Source organism: Perna viridis, chromosome 3, assembly GCF_037379345.1.
Source record: "Perna viridis isolate PV_CMFRI_1.1 ecotype Kerala chromosome 3, ASM3737934v1, whole genome shotgun sequence".
NCBI lineage: Eukaryota > Metazoa > Mollusca > Bivalvia > Mytilida > Mytilidae > Perna > Perna viridis.
Genome location: NC_142447.1, coordinates 38381038 through 38395218, shown reverse-complemented (window position 1 = coordinate 38395218; position 14181 = coordinate 38381038). Strand labels below are relative to the sequence as shown.

Genomic DNA, 14181 nt, shown 5'->3' with positions numbered 1-14181 from the left:
GATCTTAGTGAAATTAAACTTGGTGAACCAAACTTGCCCAAAAAAACAGAATGCCAGTAGGAAGAATCTTACTGATAAAGTTTTGGAAATATGGTCAAGTAAAGAAATCTTCAATTCAATAATTCCTGTCCACGCAACCAAAATCAATGAGTCAGTGACCTCAATGGTTGAGTCGCAAGTACTAGAACATGTAGAGGCTGCAACCAAACCTTTGCTTGAACAAATTGAGACGCAAAAAACTGTAATTCAAGACCTTGAGCAAAAAGTTAGCAAGCAATTTATTGTAACATCTGTCCTACAGAGAGCAACTCAAAATAACGTAATGTCTGTCCAAGAAATTTCAGAGAAATGGGTGCTCTAAAACAAAAAATAGCCGAACTAGAAAATAGGATCGAAAACCAAAAGCAATACTCGCGTCGTACATGCTTGCGTTTCCACAATGTTGCGGTGCCTGTAGATGTAGATGGTAACATCAAACACCCAGTAAATACAGATAATTTATAACGATAAACTCCAACAAAACATTGGTTTAAATGACATCGGCAGGTCGCACGTCATTGGAAAGGTCAGAAATGGTAAATCGCAGATCATAGTCAGGTTCCTTTCCTACAGAACTCGTCAAGCAATTTTCACCAGCAAGAAGGCACTAAAAATGACGTGGATGGGACATTTATTACAGAAAACCCTACAAAATTTAGAACAGACTTAGTCAAGAGCCTAGCGAATTTTAAAGAAGACAAGTCGATTGAGGCATACTGGACTTCTGATGGCCGCATTTTTGCCAAAGTCACTACTGAGGGACGAAAGATAATAAAAAACAATTTTAATGACCCCAATGACCTTATAAATAGTGTCAATAGTTCCCAAATAGTCCAAAGCCAAGTCAAGGTGGAATTGTCGGGTGTTTAAGACAAATTACCTTTACAGAAAATTCAGGTTTTTTAACTGAATAGTTTTATTTATTTGTAATGCATGCTTATTGTTTTATTTCCTTCCTCAGATTGTCAACTTATATACCTACATGTAAGCCAATGGTGATTATGTTATCAAAACCATTGACTCGTGTACAAATTTCACTAAGAATCCCGTGCAGGTCCGGGTGTCAAAAGAATAGGCCTGCTGCAGCCCTAAACTTGTCGTAAAAGGCGACTAAATAGTGCTCAGAACCCTAGCGGGGGGGGGGGGCTAGGGCGCTCTGCCCACATAGCAACTGGGTTGTGTGCCCCAGGTGGTGGAATTGGGGTACCCCTGGCGTGTAAAATGCTGGGGTTGTCAGGTTATAATACGGAAAACCTAATCGCAAACCATAGTGGTGCACCGTGTTGGGAAAGATGCCATGTTCCTTACACGTTAAAAAACCCTACTGTGGTATTCTCCCGGAGTAGGAACCATAGGGCTCCGCCACAGGAGGCTAAATTGCCCGACCCTACCCACCTCTCCCTATTTCCAGTGGCAATCAAAATTTCTCGACCCCATAACCTTGTGTCCCATCCCATTTTTCATTTCATCATCGTTTCATGTTCATTTTATCATCTACTCAATGTTCATCGCCTGAAAATAGCTGAAATATTGCTGCTCGGGCGTTAAACCCCAACAAACAAACAATCAATTACAAAAAAATGATTTTTTTTCCCTTAATGGTGTTAATTACAGATAAATGTTGGATTAAAATTTGTATTAGACATGCATGATCAAGTAAGGAGAATTCATGTCCTATCTTAATACTTGCAAATTCTGTATGCTACCCCCCCTTTTTTTTCTTTTTTTCTCATTTCCACATACACAGAATTTAAAAGTGTCTTATAATTCCTTTTAAAACAAATGGTTACCCATATGAGTATCGAATAATTAGATATGCAAGCCACGCTATTAAACACATGTAATTGACACTTCTAGTATACAAGCAATAACTTATATAAAGTTATCTACTAATTTTTTTTTCTTTTTATAAATGTATTTAATTGATCCTATTATTTTAATTCTTGTTATTTCAAAAGTACCATTACTTTGCTGTTGTTTACTATTTGAACCCTGATTAAGCCTTAATTTAAGAGTTTAAATTCTGAAAGGGAACTTCATTGAGTATGTACATGCACAGCGGAATGCAATAACTTCAGCTTTGTCGTTGTAACAATTATTATAGTTTTCTTTTTTTGCTCTTCAAAGCACATTTCATATTACTATAAAAATTGTAAATACCAAGTACACAATACAGTTAGCATTTCCAAAATCATATCCTTGATGTTTTTTAATACATGAAACAGTATGTTTTCTTTTGTTATTTTCCTTCTTATTCTCAATTACCTCTTTAGATTTTGTTGTGGTGGCGATTATTTAACACACGTAAAACATCTTTTTTATAAGATCTGCAGACCTGGCTCATATGGCTCACATGTTCACCCCACTTTTTTTATAAATGGCAGGTATTGATCTTGTGAGCTATAGAGCAGCAGTAGGTCTCTTTAACAACAAGAAAATAGCTTTTGTACATTAGGCACCCTCAAATTTATCATACAATAGTATATTTATGACAAACTTACAGTGCACGTTACTCACATTAGGTCTATTAGCTCTTCATTCAGTAAACCCGAACATTGACAGTTTTTCTGCTTTTTATTCTCCATTATATTTTATTGATGAGTAATATTGAACCTAATCCAGGGCCTGACATCAACAACTCCTTTTCCAACATTCACGATAAATCTATTTCATTATGCAACATTAATATTAGAAGTATACGAAACATACTTGAATTCCGAACACATTTTGTGAAGAATTTGATATATTAACAGTCACCGAAACTCACTTAGATCCCAATGTAAAAGATGAAGACATTCCTCTTAAATCTTTTTCAAACACTATAATTCGCCGAGATCGCAATAGCTTTGGTGGTGGTTTAGTTATCTATGTAAAAGAGCATATCCGTGTACAAAGAGTAAATATTTTAGAAAACCAAACGGACGAAACACTTTGGGTTAAAATCAGTACCAAGGGAAAAACATTTCTAATTTGTAATATATACCGTCCACCCGGGACGGAGTCTAATTTCTGGACACGATTAAATCATGCGTTAGGGAAGAGCTATCAGTTGAATGAAAACATTGTATTTACGGGCGATCTAAATTCTGACTTACTGGTGTCGAATAATAAAATGCTTGTTGATATAATTAGTATGTTCAACTTGTAAACCTACGCCTGTAACGGCAGCGAGTAGTACTTTACTTGACCCGATTATACTGAGCGATACAATGAATTATAGTTTTTCTGATGTATTAGATATACTTCAAGATATTAGGGCTCAGGTCCTGTTCAGAGAACTGTTTGGTTATTTGACAAAACGGACAAAGATAAATTTTCATCAAAAATGGATGATTTAGATTGGAATGCACTCCTCAGAGACGAAGTAGATGTTCATGACATATGACGTGTATTTAATGATATTTTTCTCTCTGTCGCAAGGGAGTGTATTCCAACAAAAGTTGTAACAGTTCGGAAAAATGACAAACTCTGGTTTAACAATGATTTCAGAAGAGAAATACGAGTACGCGACTGTTTACGAAGGAAGGCAATTAAATCAAAGTTAGAGAAAGATGTATTAAGTTACAAGCGACAGAGAAGTAAAGTTAATAATAAAAAGAAAATAGCTAAAGAGCAATTTGAAAGTAATCTTGACAATTTTATTTTGTAAAATGCAGGAAACCCCAAAACCTATTGGAAATAATGAAAATGCTTCTGAAATCAGGTAAAGCTACTAATAACATACCCCCAGTACATAAATGGCATATTCAGATGAAGAGAAATGTACGCGTCTGAATAAATATTTTTGTTCTATTTCAAAATTGAATGACGAAAATCATAAGTTGCCAGACTTTGTCAGTAGAACAAATAATCATATTTTTGGTATCAGGATTGAAGAGTAAGAAATTATTGATATTATTCAAATTCTAAAACCGAATAAAGCATCGGGTCCCGTTCAAAAACATTTTTAACAAATCATTGGAGCTGTGCAAATTTCCATCTTGCTGGAAGATGGCTAATGTGAAAGCAATATTTAAAAAGGGTAATTCCTCCTTACCGTCTAACTACAGGCCTATTTCATTAATTAGCTGTGTTGGTAAAGTAATGGAAAGGGTTGTGTTTAAAAATATTTATAACCATCTTCATGAGAACAAGTTAATTTATAGTTATCAATCTGGATTTATGCCAAAACATTCCGCCTTTCACCAGGTGTTAGAAATGTATAACTGCATTCTAAATTCTTCAGAGAAAAAGATATTAACTGCTTTGTTTTCTGTGATTTTTCAAAAGCTTTCGACAAAGTATGGCACAAAGGATTAATATGTAAACTAAAATCGTATAGAATTCGAGGAGATATTCTGAAATGGTTACAAAGCTGTCTGAGTGATAGGAAACAAAAAGCCGTTCTAAATTCATCAGCCTCGTCAGAAAACAATCTCACATCAGGTGTGCCTCAAGGTTCAGTACTTGAAACTCTCGTATTTGTTGTTTTCATTAATGATATAGCTAAAACTCTTACCTCTTTATGCAGACTTTTTGCAGATGACACATCATTTAACTACTCAGATCGCGATAGTGAGCAAATAAGAACGGTCATCAGTCGTGATTTAAATGAGTTGGATAAATGGGCAAAAACTTGGCTCATGACTTTGAATGCTGAAAAAACTGAGATTGTGTTATTCTCGAATATCGAAATACCGATGTTTAACTTTCCTTTAAATGGAGTTGAAATTCTAATAAAAAATCATCATGAACACTTAGGCATAACATTTACTAGTGATGCAAAATGGTCCTTGCCAAAAAAGCATCTCAACGTATTACGAAAATTAAAATTTCAGCTGAATCGTAACATTTTAGAAAAACTATATTCATCTTATATTCAACTATTATTAGAATATGGCATTGAAGTATGGGACAATTGTAATGCTTCACTCATAGGAAATTATAGCAAATCCAAACAGAGGCGGCAAGAATTGTAAATGGATTACCGGTGTTTACAAAAATTGAAAACATATATAAAGAAGTGAAATGGAAGACACTACAAGAACGTCAAAAACGTAGAAAATTACAAATGCTCTATAATATCTAACAAAAGCATGCCCCTGCATATTTGTGTAATCTTGTCCCACTTAAGGTACAATCTATTTCTAACTATCCATTGCGAAACGGACATTTTATTGCCGTAATGTAGATTGTCTATTACGAGAGAATCCTTCCTTCCAGTTACTATTAAGGAATGGAACAATCTCGACATTACAATAAGAAAGATTGATTCAGTATCCAAATTTTAGTCGGTTTCAACTAGGAATAAGGACCGATCCATTGTACCAAAATATTTTTCATACGGGCCTAGAAAGCTAAACATACTGATAAACCAACTAAAATATTATGCATCGTTTCTGAATTATGACCTGCACCGAGTAAATATCATCACAGATCCGCTATGTAGATGTGGTACTAACATGGAAGATGTTGACCACTACCTCTTCCATTGTCCTTTATATATAGTCCAAAGACAAACCTTGTTTAATAATTTAAGCTGGCATTTGTATTTTTCAGCAGGTATTTCAGTATATAAAAGGGTCAAAAAGATTTCTTCTTTTATGATTTGTGAATCCAGTTGATATTTTTTGTGTTTTGCTGTGTTATAGATCGTCACCATCACTTCTCCTTCCCCAAACTAATTTCCTCTCCAGTTGACTTTTAGTTACACGCATTACAGTATACATTGTTATGGCATGCTCTCTTATTCTATATGTATTCTATATGTATATATTGTATTTAGGAAAGGACTAAATAAGTATGATTTACTTTTGTCCAATCCATTTTGTTTTGAGCAAATAAAATATGTTTAAACTAAAGATAACGCTGACTAAACACAATATATTTATATTTCCTTTTGTTTTATTGGGTATGCGGGCGGAGTATTATGAGTGATTCGGTTATAGGTTGGGTATTAAAGGTCTGTTTATATCATTTAAAGTTATCGAGTTCACACCAAACCAGTCCGACAAGTTTATTTAATAATGTTATGTTTTGTAAGTTAATTTATCTGAATCAATTATAATGATGTTCATACAATTTATATTTTCTAGATTACTACGACATGACAATATGATGGTCGCCACTGACAAACTTGCAGCTTTGATTTTTCTTTTTAAATAAACTGCTTTGGTGTGCCTCTCCTGAACTGCTTTGGTGTGCCTCTCCTCCTATATTGCTTTGGTGTGTCCCTCCTAAACTGTTTTGGTGTGCCTCTCCTCCTATATTGCTTTGGTGTGCCTCTCCTCATATATTAGTCTTTTTACTTGCCCTTATAAAATGGAAATGATTTATGTTCGGACGAACGTAGTGAGGGAGAACATAAATATATGTTTATTTCGGGAGCGTCGACCTACAAGTTTGTTTGATTAAGTTGTACTGTTTTTGTATCACGCATGACGCACGGAGTGGTCGATTTTTACCAAAATCATAAACTATTTTACGAAATATAAGATTGTAGTATGTATGATATGTTTAAAACGTATAAAGCATTTTAAAAAAGTTTTATTCAACAATACAGTTATAACAATACAATTTTAATACTTTTTTTGGTAACTAGCTTCTAACTAAAGTTTCCGTTCAGCTGGAAACATTTCCACTGTTTGTCCTTTCTATAAGTGTAGGTAGTTTGTCTACAGGTCGCGGTACTGGTATACACCTCATACTAGGATATGGATTTTCTAATGTCCAATTACATTGGCTACATAGTTCTATAAGAAAAAGTCGAAGTACTAACTTGGCAAACTCTCTACCCACACACATTCTTGGCCCACCACCAAAGGCCGAAAAGTTATATCTTTCTTCGAGACTTTCCGTCACTTTATCGTAATTAGGAAGTGTATCCCATCGGTCAGGATTAAACTCTGCTGGGTTTATATAAACGGGTGCTGTTTCAAGGGTGTCACGAATTCCGAAAGCAACAGTCCATCCCTGTGGAATCTTGTACCCCTTAAATGAAAAAAAAAATTACATTTAAAATAAAGATACAATCACTAATTGCAACAAAGCGGGAATTATTAAAGATTGAAAAATGTCATAAGGTTTGTGGTTCTATAAACAGGCGCGTAGCTGAGGCCAAATTGAAGTGTAGGCAAAATTACGGCATGGGGTCTGGGGCGGACCCCCCAAGCTCCGCGGAGATAGCGTTTTAGAGCATCATTTATGCTCCTCATGGATGTATTTTATCTCAAAAAAAATTTAGCAAAATTAAGTGCAGGCAAAAGCTTTTTTGCCTGACGGCAGCTACGCGCCTGGTAAAAGTATTCTTGTTAGGTCCAGCCGTCATCTATCAAAGTTAAACGGTTCAAATCACGACCCAAAAATAGATTTATATATATGTAAATCCCAGCCTCCTTTGTTGTATGCCATCTTGTGGTGCAATTTCAAAGATACTCAAAGTATTGTCAGGAAATTTAGAAATTGCTTGCTTTGCCCGTTCGTTCCTGCTCCTAATTCCCAAACAGTTAAATTGAAGTACTCCAAAATCAATTCCAAATTTTTTTTTTTGGTATTGGCATCTAGTGGTACAATTTTAAAGAGATCTATACACTTACATACTCAAGTTATTGCTCGGGAACGAAATGTCTACGGAGGACAACGACAGCATGATAGAATTATACGTCCGATTGTTTACAGTCGTATAAAAAAAGTAAAAATTACGGAACGATCCATTGATGATAGAAAAAAAACCTTTTATCTTCTAAAAAAACCTTCAACAAAAGAATTTAAAAGTCCTTATTAAAACTACCTCCAACTCAAACGATTTGAGCACCAGGCGGTATCCGGCACCGACAGGTGGCATGACTCGTAAAACTTCCCTGATGACGTTGTAAATATATCTGAACTGTGCGAGTCCGCTCACTGTCTGTTGTTCGCTGGAACCAACTGCTTCGATTTCTTTCCTTATATTTTGTAGAATGCTAGGGTTGCGGCCTATAAACATCAGACAGCTACACATGGCACTTGAGGTTGTATCGTGACTTGCAAACATAAGTTCGACAATTGATTCACATGTTTTATACCGATCGTCGGGATCTTCCTCTCGCATAAGATAATCTAAACCACTTATTGTTCTTTTATCGTCTACTTCACCACGCAATACACATTCGATGTTATCGTCTATTTTTTTCATCAGATATTTCTTACACTGCAGTGCCTAAAATCAAGACAAAATTACACCCTCAGAATAGATTGTCGGATATATAATACGCAATTTTCCTGAAAAAAAAAATTATGGTAAATTTGTTTTAAAATAATAAAAAAGGGTGTATAGTGCACAAATGTCACAGCAGTATAGGGAACTATAATTTGACTTTTAGGGGAAGGGCTAGGATGAAATTTGAAAAAAGGACAGGATTAAAATTTTCAGGAAATAAAAAGGTAGGACCTATATTTCCTGAAGATAAAAAGGCGGAATAGAAAAAGGTAGGACCTATATTTCCTGAAGACAAAAAGGCGGAATAGAAAAAGAAAAACAATCACCTCAATCACCTAAAATTCAAATGGTTGCTCCCTAAGTAAAGTAACGAACCAATATTAAAATGCTTAACTGTATGAATGTGCCGTGATATAAAGGTGTGCACGTTCTCTACCGAACATTATGCAGGGAGAACATACTAAATAGTACAAATTTAATGATTTCCCCCTTTACAAACAGTTTGAGTCTTTCGGAAGACAGTTTTCACTGACGAATTATAATGTTATATGATATAATGTATTTTAACCAATGATCCATGTAATTTTAAATCAACGATTCATATTTAAAAAAATCTAAAATATTTGCTTCTAAATAGTTGCATTGATCAATCAATTCTGCATACTGCTACTTCGTTGGGAACACTAAATGAAAATAAAAGGTTACGCAGCACACAGCGTCATGTGACCGCACAGGTTGAACCTTGAACAGTTGCGACATATGTGGGCATACAAATCCCAATCTTGTTAAATGATTCGTTACTTGATAACTGATGTCGTAACTTTAACTTTTAAGGTTTATAAGTTTGGTATAATATGATGCAGGTATAACCTGTAAGAAGTCAGAACAAAATAACTTGATATTCTTGTTAAAAATAATTATGCAATTATTCACAGGTTTTATGTTACTTCGTAGTTCAATAAAACTTTAGGATGACACTCTTTTTTAATTTTCATACAATTATTAAATTATAAATATTCGTTCTAATGTTATGTTCTGAAATAAAAATAAGCAGTAGAAAATTATAGTTATAAATGTTTTCTTTATTCAAAATTGTAACAATCCATTTTTAATAGTAAAGAAGCAGACATGTCCGTAAGTCTACATTTACATTGTCCTTAACCTTTGCTGTTCAAGGAAGTACATTCCGGCTGTCCCTTAAATTGTTTTAGCATACACTCTAGTCCTTATTGTTTCTATGAAAACCAGAACGAAAAATAAAAGTATCTTACTATAGAAAACTACTAAAAGCTATACAAAACTCGGTCAAGATTTTTACTTAGTATCCCTCGCCTTCATTACTAAATCTGAATTTGGCCACACTAATACTAGACCGTCCGAATATTTCAGCAATGTGGAACGTCATGTCTGAATGAAATCAGGCTATTAGTTCAACAGCTATTAGGGACACAGTCAACTCAAATATCAATCATGGTGCTTTATATGTTCTCACAGACTCATGAGAATTTCATACTGAACGTACAAAACAATGTTTAATAATAAAGTACTTACCTTGTGGAGACCAAGACCTGGAATTTCATAAGGAAGCGAAAACATGTTGTAAATCATTTCCTCATATTTGCCACTTAGTTCACTAGCAATTTCTGTGTTACAGTCAAAACCAGCTAAACATTGCAATGCTAGATTGAAACCTAAACCTCTACACTCTGTAAACCCTAGAATTCTCCCTTCATGACACCAATTATCTATGTACTGGTTAATTATTTTTCTCATTACTGGTATATATGTGTTAAGAGTTTCTGGTTGAAATAATTTTGATAGAAGTTTCTTTCTTTCCTTGTGCTGCGTTATGTCGTCCATCTGGGAAAGTGCGTAAGGCCCAAGAACTTTCCGAATACTGGGTGGCCATTGTGATGAAACATAAGAATGCTCAGACTTCAATATTTTTCTCAAACTGTTAGCGCCCGACACTCGTATTGTTGGTCTTCCTAGTACGTGAGTCTTATAAACGTGACCATATTTTTCTCTGCGGGATTTGTAGAATTTGTCATACTGTAAAAGAAAAGGGCGCAAATTAAGTCAGGTATACAACACAATATATACATACTCTGGACGTTTCCTTATAAATCTACATTACACGGTATACCTGCAGGGGCGGATTTAGACGAAGGCGTGGCGGGCGTGCCCCCCCCCTAAAATTTGCAAAGCAAAAATTGTCAGGGGTAGATTTAGGCGGCTCTAGGTTGAAACTTTAATTTCTCGCTAATCTTACCACAAAAGATATTTACATTGCACTCACTCTAGAAGAATATTTCAAAAATTTAACCTAAAAAAATTTTTCCCCTCGCTCTGCTCGGCGAAATTTTAACCATGCGCCCCACCCCCAATCTAAAATCCTGGATCCGCCCCTGACATGTGTCAAATTTAAGCCTTAGGTTGCACTATACAAATGGGATTTTGGTGCACTGTTTCGTACACAAAAGCGACCCGGTCTAATTTTGTAAAAATTAAAAATAAGAGGTGAAACTTGGTGGAAATATTGATTGTGGGTAGTACAGCAATCGTGCATAAATAGATGCAATACTTGTGAAGGTAAAGAGGTGTCAAATGCATGCTTTAAGCTATCCGGAAAGATTCAGGTCCTCACCGGATTGGATTCTCTTCCCTGCACCAACAGGCTGTTTTTCAAAAATGCAAAATTTCGCACGAACTTTAAGAATTAAAATCATAAACAAATGAGCAGAAAAAGGTACACTTTTTATTTGTTTTTTTTTTACAATAATTCCATGCCAAATTACTTTTTCTGGCAGTTTTTAACTGCCTGGTATTTTAGAAAACCTGTTTTTTTACAATTAATTTTGGGAAGGCACCCAAAATTTGTTATGAAAACTGATGTATATTTTTATTATGTTACCATGGCTACAGATATTCATAACAAAATAAAAATTGAATATCAATCTTATTTTTATGGATCTCCATAATGTAAGGTTTTGAAACAAATATACTTTTTACAGGAAAAAAATGTTGGATTTGCTTTTTTAAGTGTCTCAATATAGCTTTATTTTCACAAATTGTCAAAAAGTTATCCGCAGTGACCTATCTATATCGTGGAACCTTAATCGTCATCCAAACATTTTTCATTCATCTCCTAAGTTCATTACAATCAATCGAACGCGCCGTGCTTTTGGGGTTAAAATTGAAGTAGGTGAACAGAGATAAAACCAAACAAATCATACCGGCCATGTATTTTGTCGCTTACTTAAACAGTAGAAAGAATAATCATGGGAACTGTAATATTCTAGCGAAAATAAAGAATGCAATCCACTAAAAACTTAGAGCATGGACCAGGTGCAGCGGTAGAGTAGAGTAAATAAATAAGTATTTTGTTTAAATGTTGCATTTGTAAATTTTTCAATCATTCAGCTACAAAATGCGTACATTGTACATTTTTCCTTATAACCTTACTTGCACAATTACATTTTTCATTTTTTTTGCAATAGAATGTGTAGACTGTCATTGTAAAAACGGCTCCAATCACAGGCTTAACAGCAAAAAATACTATACTGCAAAGTATTTTAATAATACTCGATAACTCTAACAATACGATTAAGTTATGAACATGAAATGAAACTTAGAAGAACGAAGATTTACAATACCGTCCTTTGCCATTGCGAACAACCATCTTTCTTTATGTTACACTTAATATTATTCGGTGTTCCCTTTCTTTATGTTCAGTCGTTGGCCTCATGTATATGATACAAAGACCTTATAAGTTTCGTGCACAAGGACTAGCTGCCACTATCAATTTTGCAGACAGAGTAGTATTTGATAGTGGGAACAAGTTACAGTGTACCGTGATAAACTGTTTATCGGTATATTTTGAAGGACAGTTTTCTGTTATACGTCTACATCTAAACCCCATTTTCTTTTTTTTATTCATGTACTACTTATTGATTTGATCTGGTTTCCACTATATACCATACATACTTGTATATACTTTAGCTACTGTACATGGTGTATGAATATAATTTACATCAAAGTACTTATGTACTGAATCAATCGATCGATTGTTTGAATTTTTACACATCGAATAAGCCTCAAAATACAAGAATAGGGATAGATTTTAAAGTGAAGGAAAGGGATCAACCTCAAACGTATCTAAACATGAGTTTTTTTCTGGTTCCAAACTTTTTAAAAAATCACAAAAAAAAACAGGTGGTATCGAAGCAGAGTGCCAGTTTCCATTATGGAACACAAATGAATTAACATGAATTTCCGACAGCCTGAATAACTGAACTACAACCTACTAGTTTGACTTTTCCAATTTCTATTTTTTTCAATTCGCAATGCAATTTAATCAACCTCAAGGTTGAAACTGTCAATCAATTCATCAAAACTTAAGCCACACTCGTTGAAATCAATCCTGTCGTAAGATACATATACCTCTTAACTACCCACACTAATGGTCAAGCTATTGTCTGGACATCATGAAAGTACTTGTTTCATGCCCTTTTTGGTCCTTTCTTCGCGAACGATTCATGTCACAATCCCCAAAATCAATCCAAGCTTTCCTATTGTGGTATGGCACTTTGTAGTACAAAGCCATAATTCGAAAGATCTATACACAATATATTAAAGTCCTTGTCTGGCATAAATGTCAGAGTGTGATGTCTGCTCTACTTGATAACTCATAGTTTATATTTTTGGACAAGAACATTAGTTTATATAGAGACAAAAAGAAACGCACTACATCAGGTCAAATCATCGTCTCGGTACACGTAAAAGAATCATGGCCGATTTTACCATGTAAACATTGTGATGCTGGATTACAATTAATATACCTTTAATATCTTCGGATTGAACAACTCAAATATCAGGGAGAAGTCGTATTATTATACGATTGAGTCAGTCATTCTTAATGATTTAAGCAAAGGTAGGAGTAAGAAATTTGTAGATCTATTTTTATTTTCAATTGAATGGTTCGGAATATAAACCGATAATGACCAAAAAAAAAAAAAAAAAAAAAAAAAAAAAAAAAAAAAAAAAAAATCAAAGACTGCAGTTTTCAAAGTCGCTAAACGTCAAATGTAAAGTTCTGAAATTTCGAGTGCAAGAAGTCGCTAACAATATTAGCAATATTAAGGTAAATGAATTTAAAAATCGTTCTGTGGAAGTCTTTACTCCGACAGTGGCCCCATGAAAACCGAAATGTGTGTACACTTAACAGAGCAACTGACCTTAAGTATAAATTCGATTGTCTCTCCGATCACTGGGTATCCAAAAGTTCCTGGTGGTAGGGGCAAATGACCTAGTTCATCGTCTGTCACACAATATTTTGTTAGATATAAACTCCAAATTATTTTGACGAACACGTGGATAAACACACAAGTGGCAATAAAATATATCACTCGGAAGTAGTTGTTTAAAAATACGTCAGATCCTATATTATCTAAGCTAAACATTCTGAATGCGAATCGTGTGTTGTAACGATACTCATAGTAAAAATTTATATATTCACAGTCATTTTAATCAATAGAAGTAAAGAACCGCCCACAAAAGCAATCGACATTCATATTTTTTAAGGTGAAATTTACTGTGTCATGTCGATCTATTTTTAAATCTGTATACGTGAATTTAATTGTGTAAGCTAGTTTATCTTACTGAACGATGCCCGTTATTATCATCTGAGTTACATAATACATCGTAACGTTATATAATGTTTCTTGGTTTTTTGATGGGATAATTATTTAATTCTGTGTTTTTTTTTCTTGGTTGGGATTCTTTCTATTTGTTTCTACAGTTTTTCTTTGATTTCAACATGTTCATTACGTCTGTATAATATTACCAGTTTGATAGCCCATTATGGCGTTTAAAGGACCAACGATTGGAGGGGACTAGAAATTTTTTTTATCCTACCTATCTATTTTTAGAAAATGTAGGTCTTGTCTTTTTTCTTGGAAGCGCCG

At 34.4% G+C, this 14181-nt stretch overlaps 1 protein-coding gene across 1 annotated transcript; it reads right to left on the bottom strand.

The window, feature by feature from the left end:
- Window positions 1-6548: 6548 nt before the first annotated feature.
- LOC148622170 (cytochrome P450 26A1-like) lies at window positions 6549-13845 on the bottom strand. Its single transcript, XM_088571786.1, has 4 exons — window positions 13453-13845; window positions 9767-10267; window positions 7808-8215; window positions 6549-7008 (listed from the first exon to the last, which is right to left on the bottom strand). The coding sequence occupies exons 1-4, from the start codon at window positions 13675-13677 to the stop codon at window positions 6640-6642; spliced, it is 1503 nt and encodes a 500-aa protein (XP_088427912.1). The 5' UTR covers window positions 13678-13845; the 3' UTR covers window positions 6549-6639.
- Window positions 13846-14181: the final 336 nt, after the last annotated feature.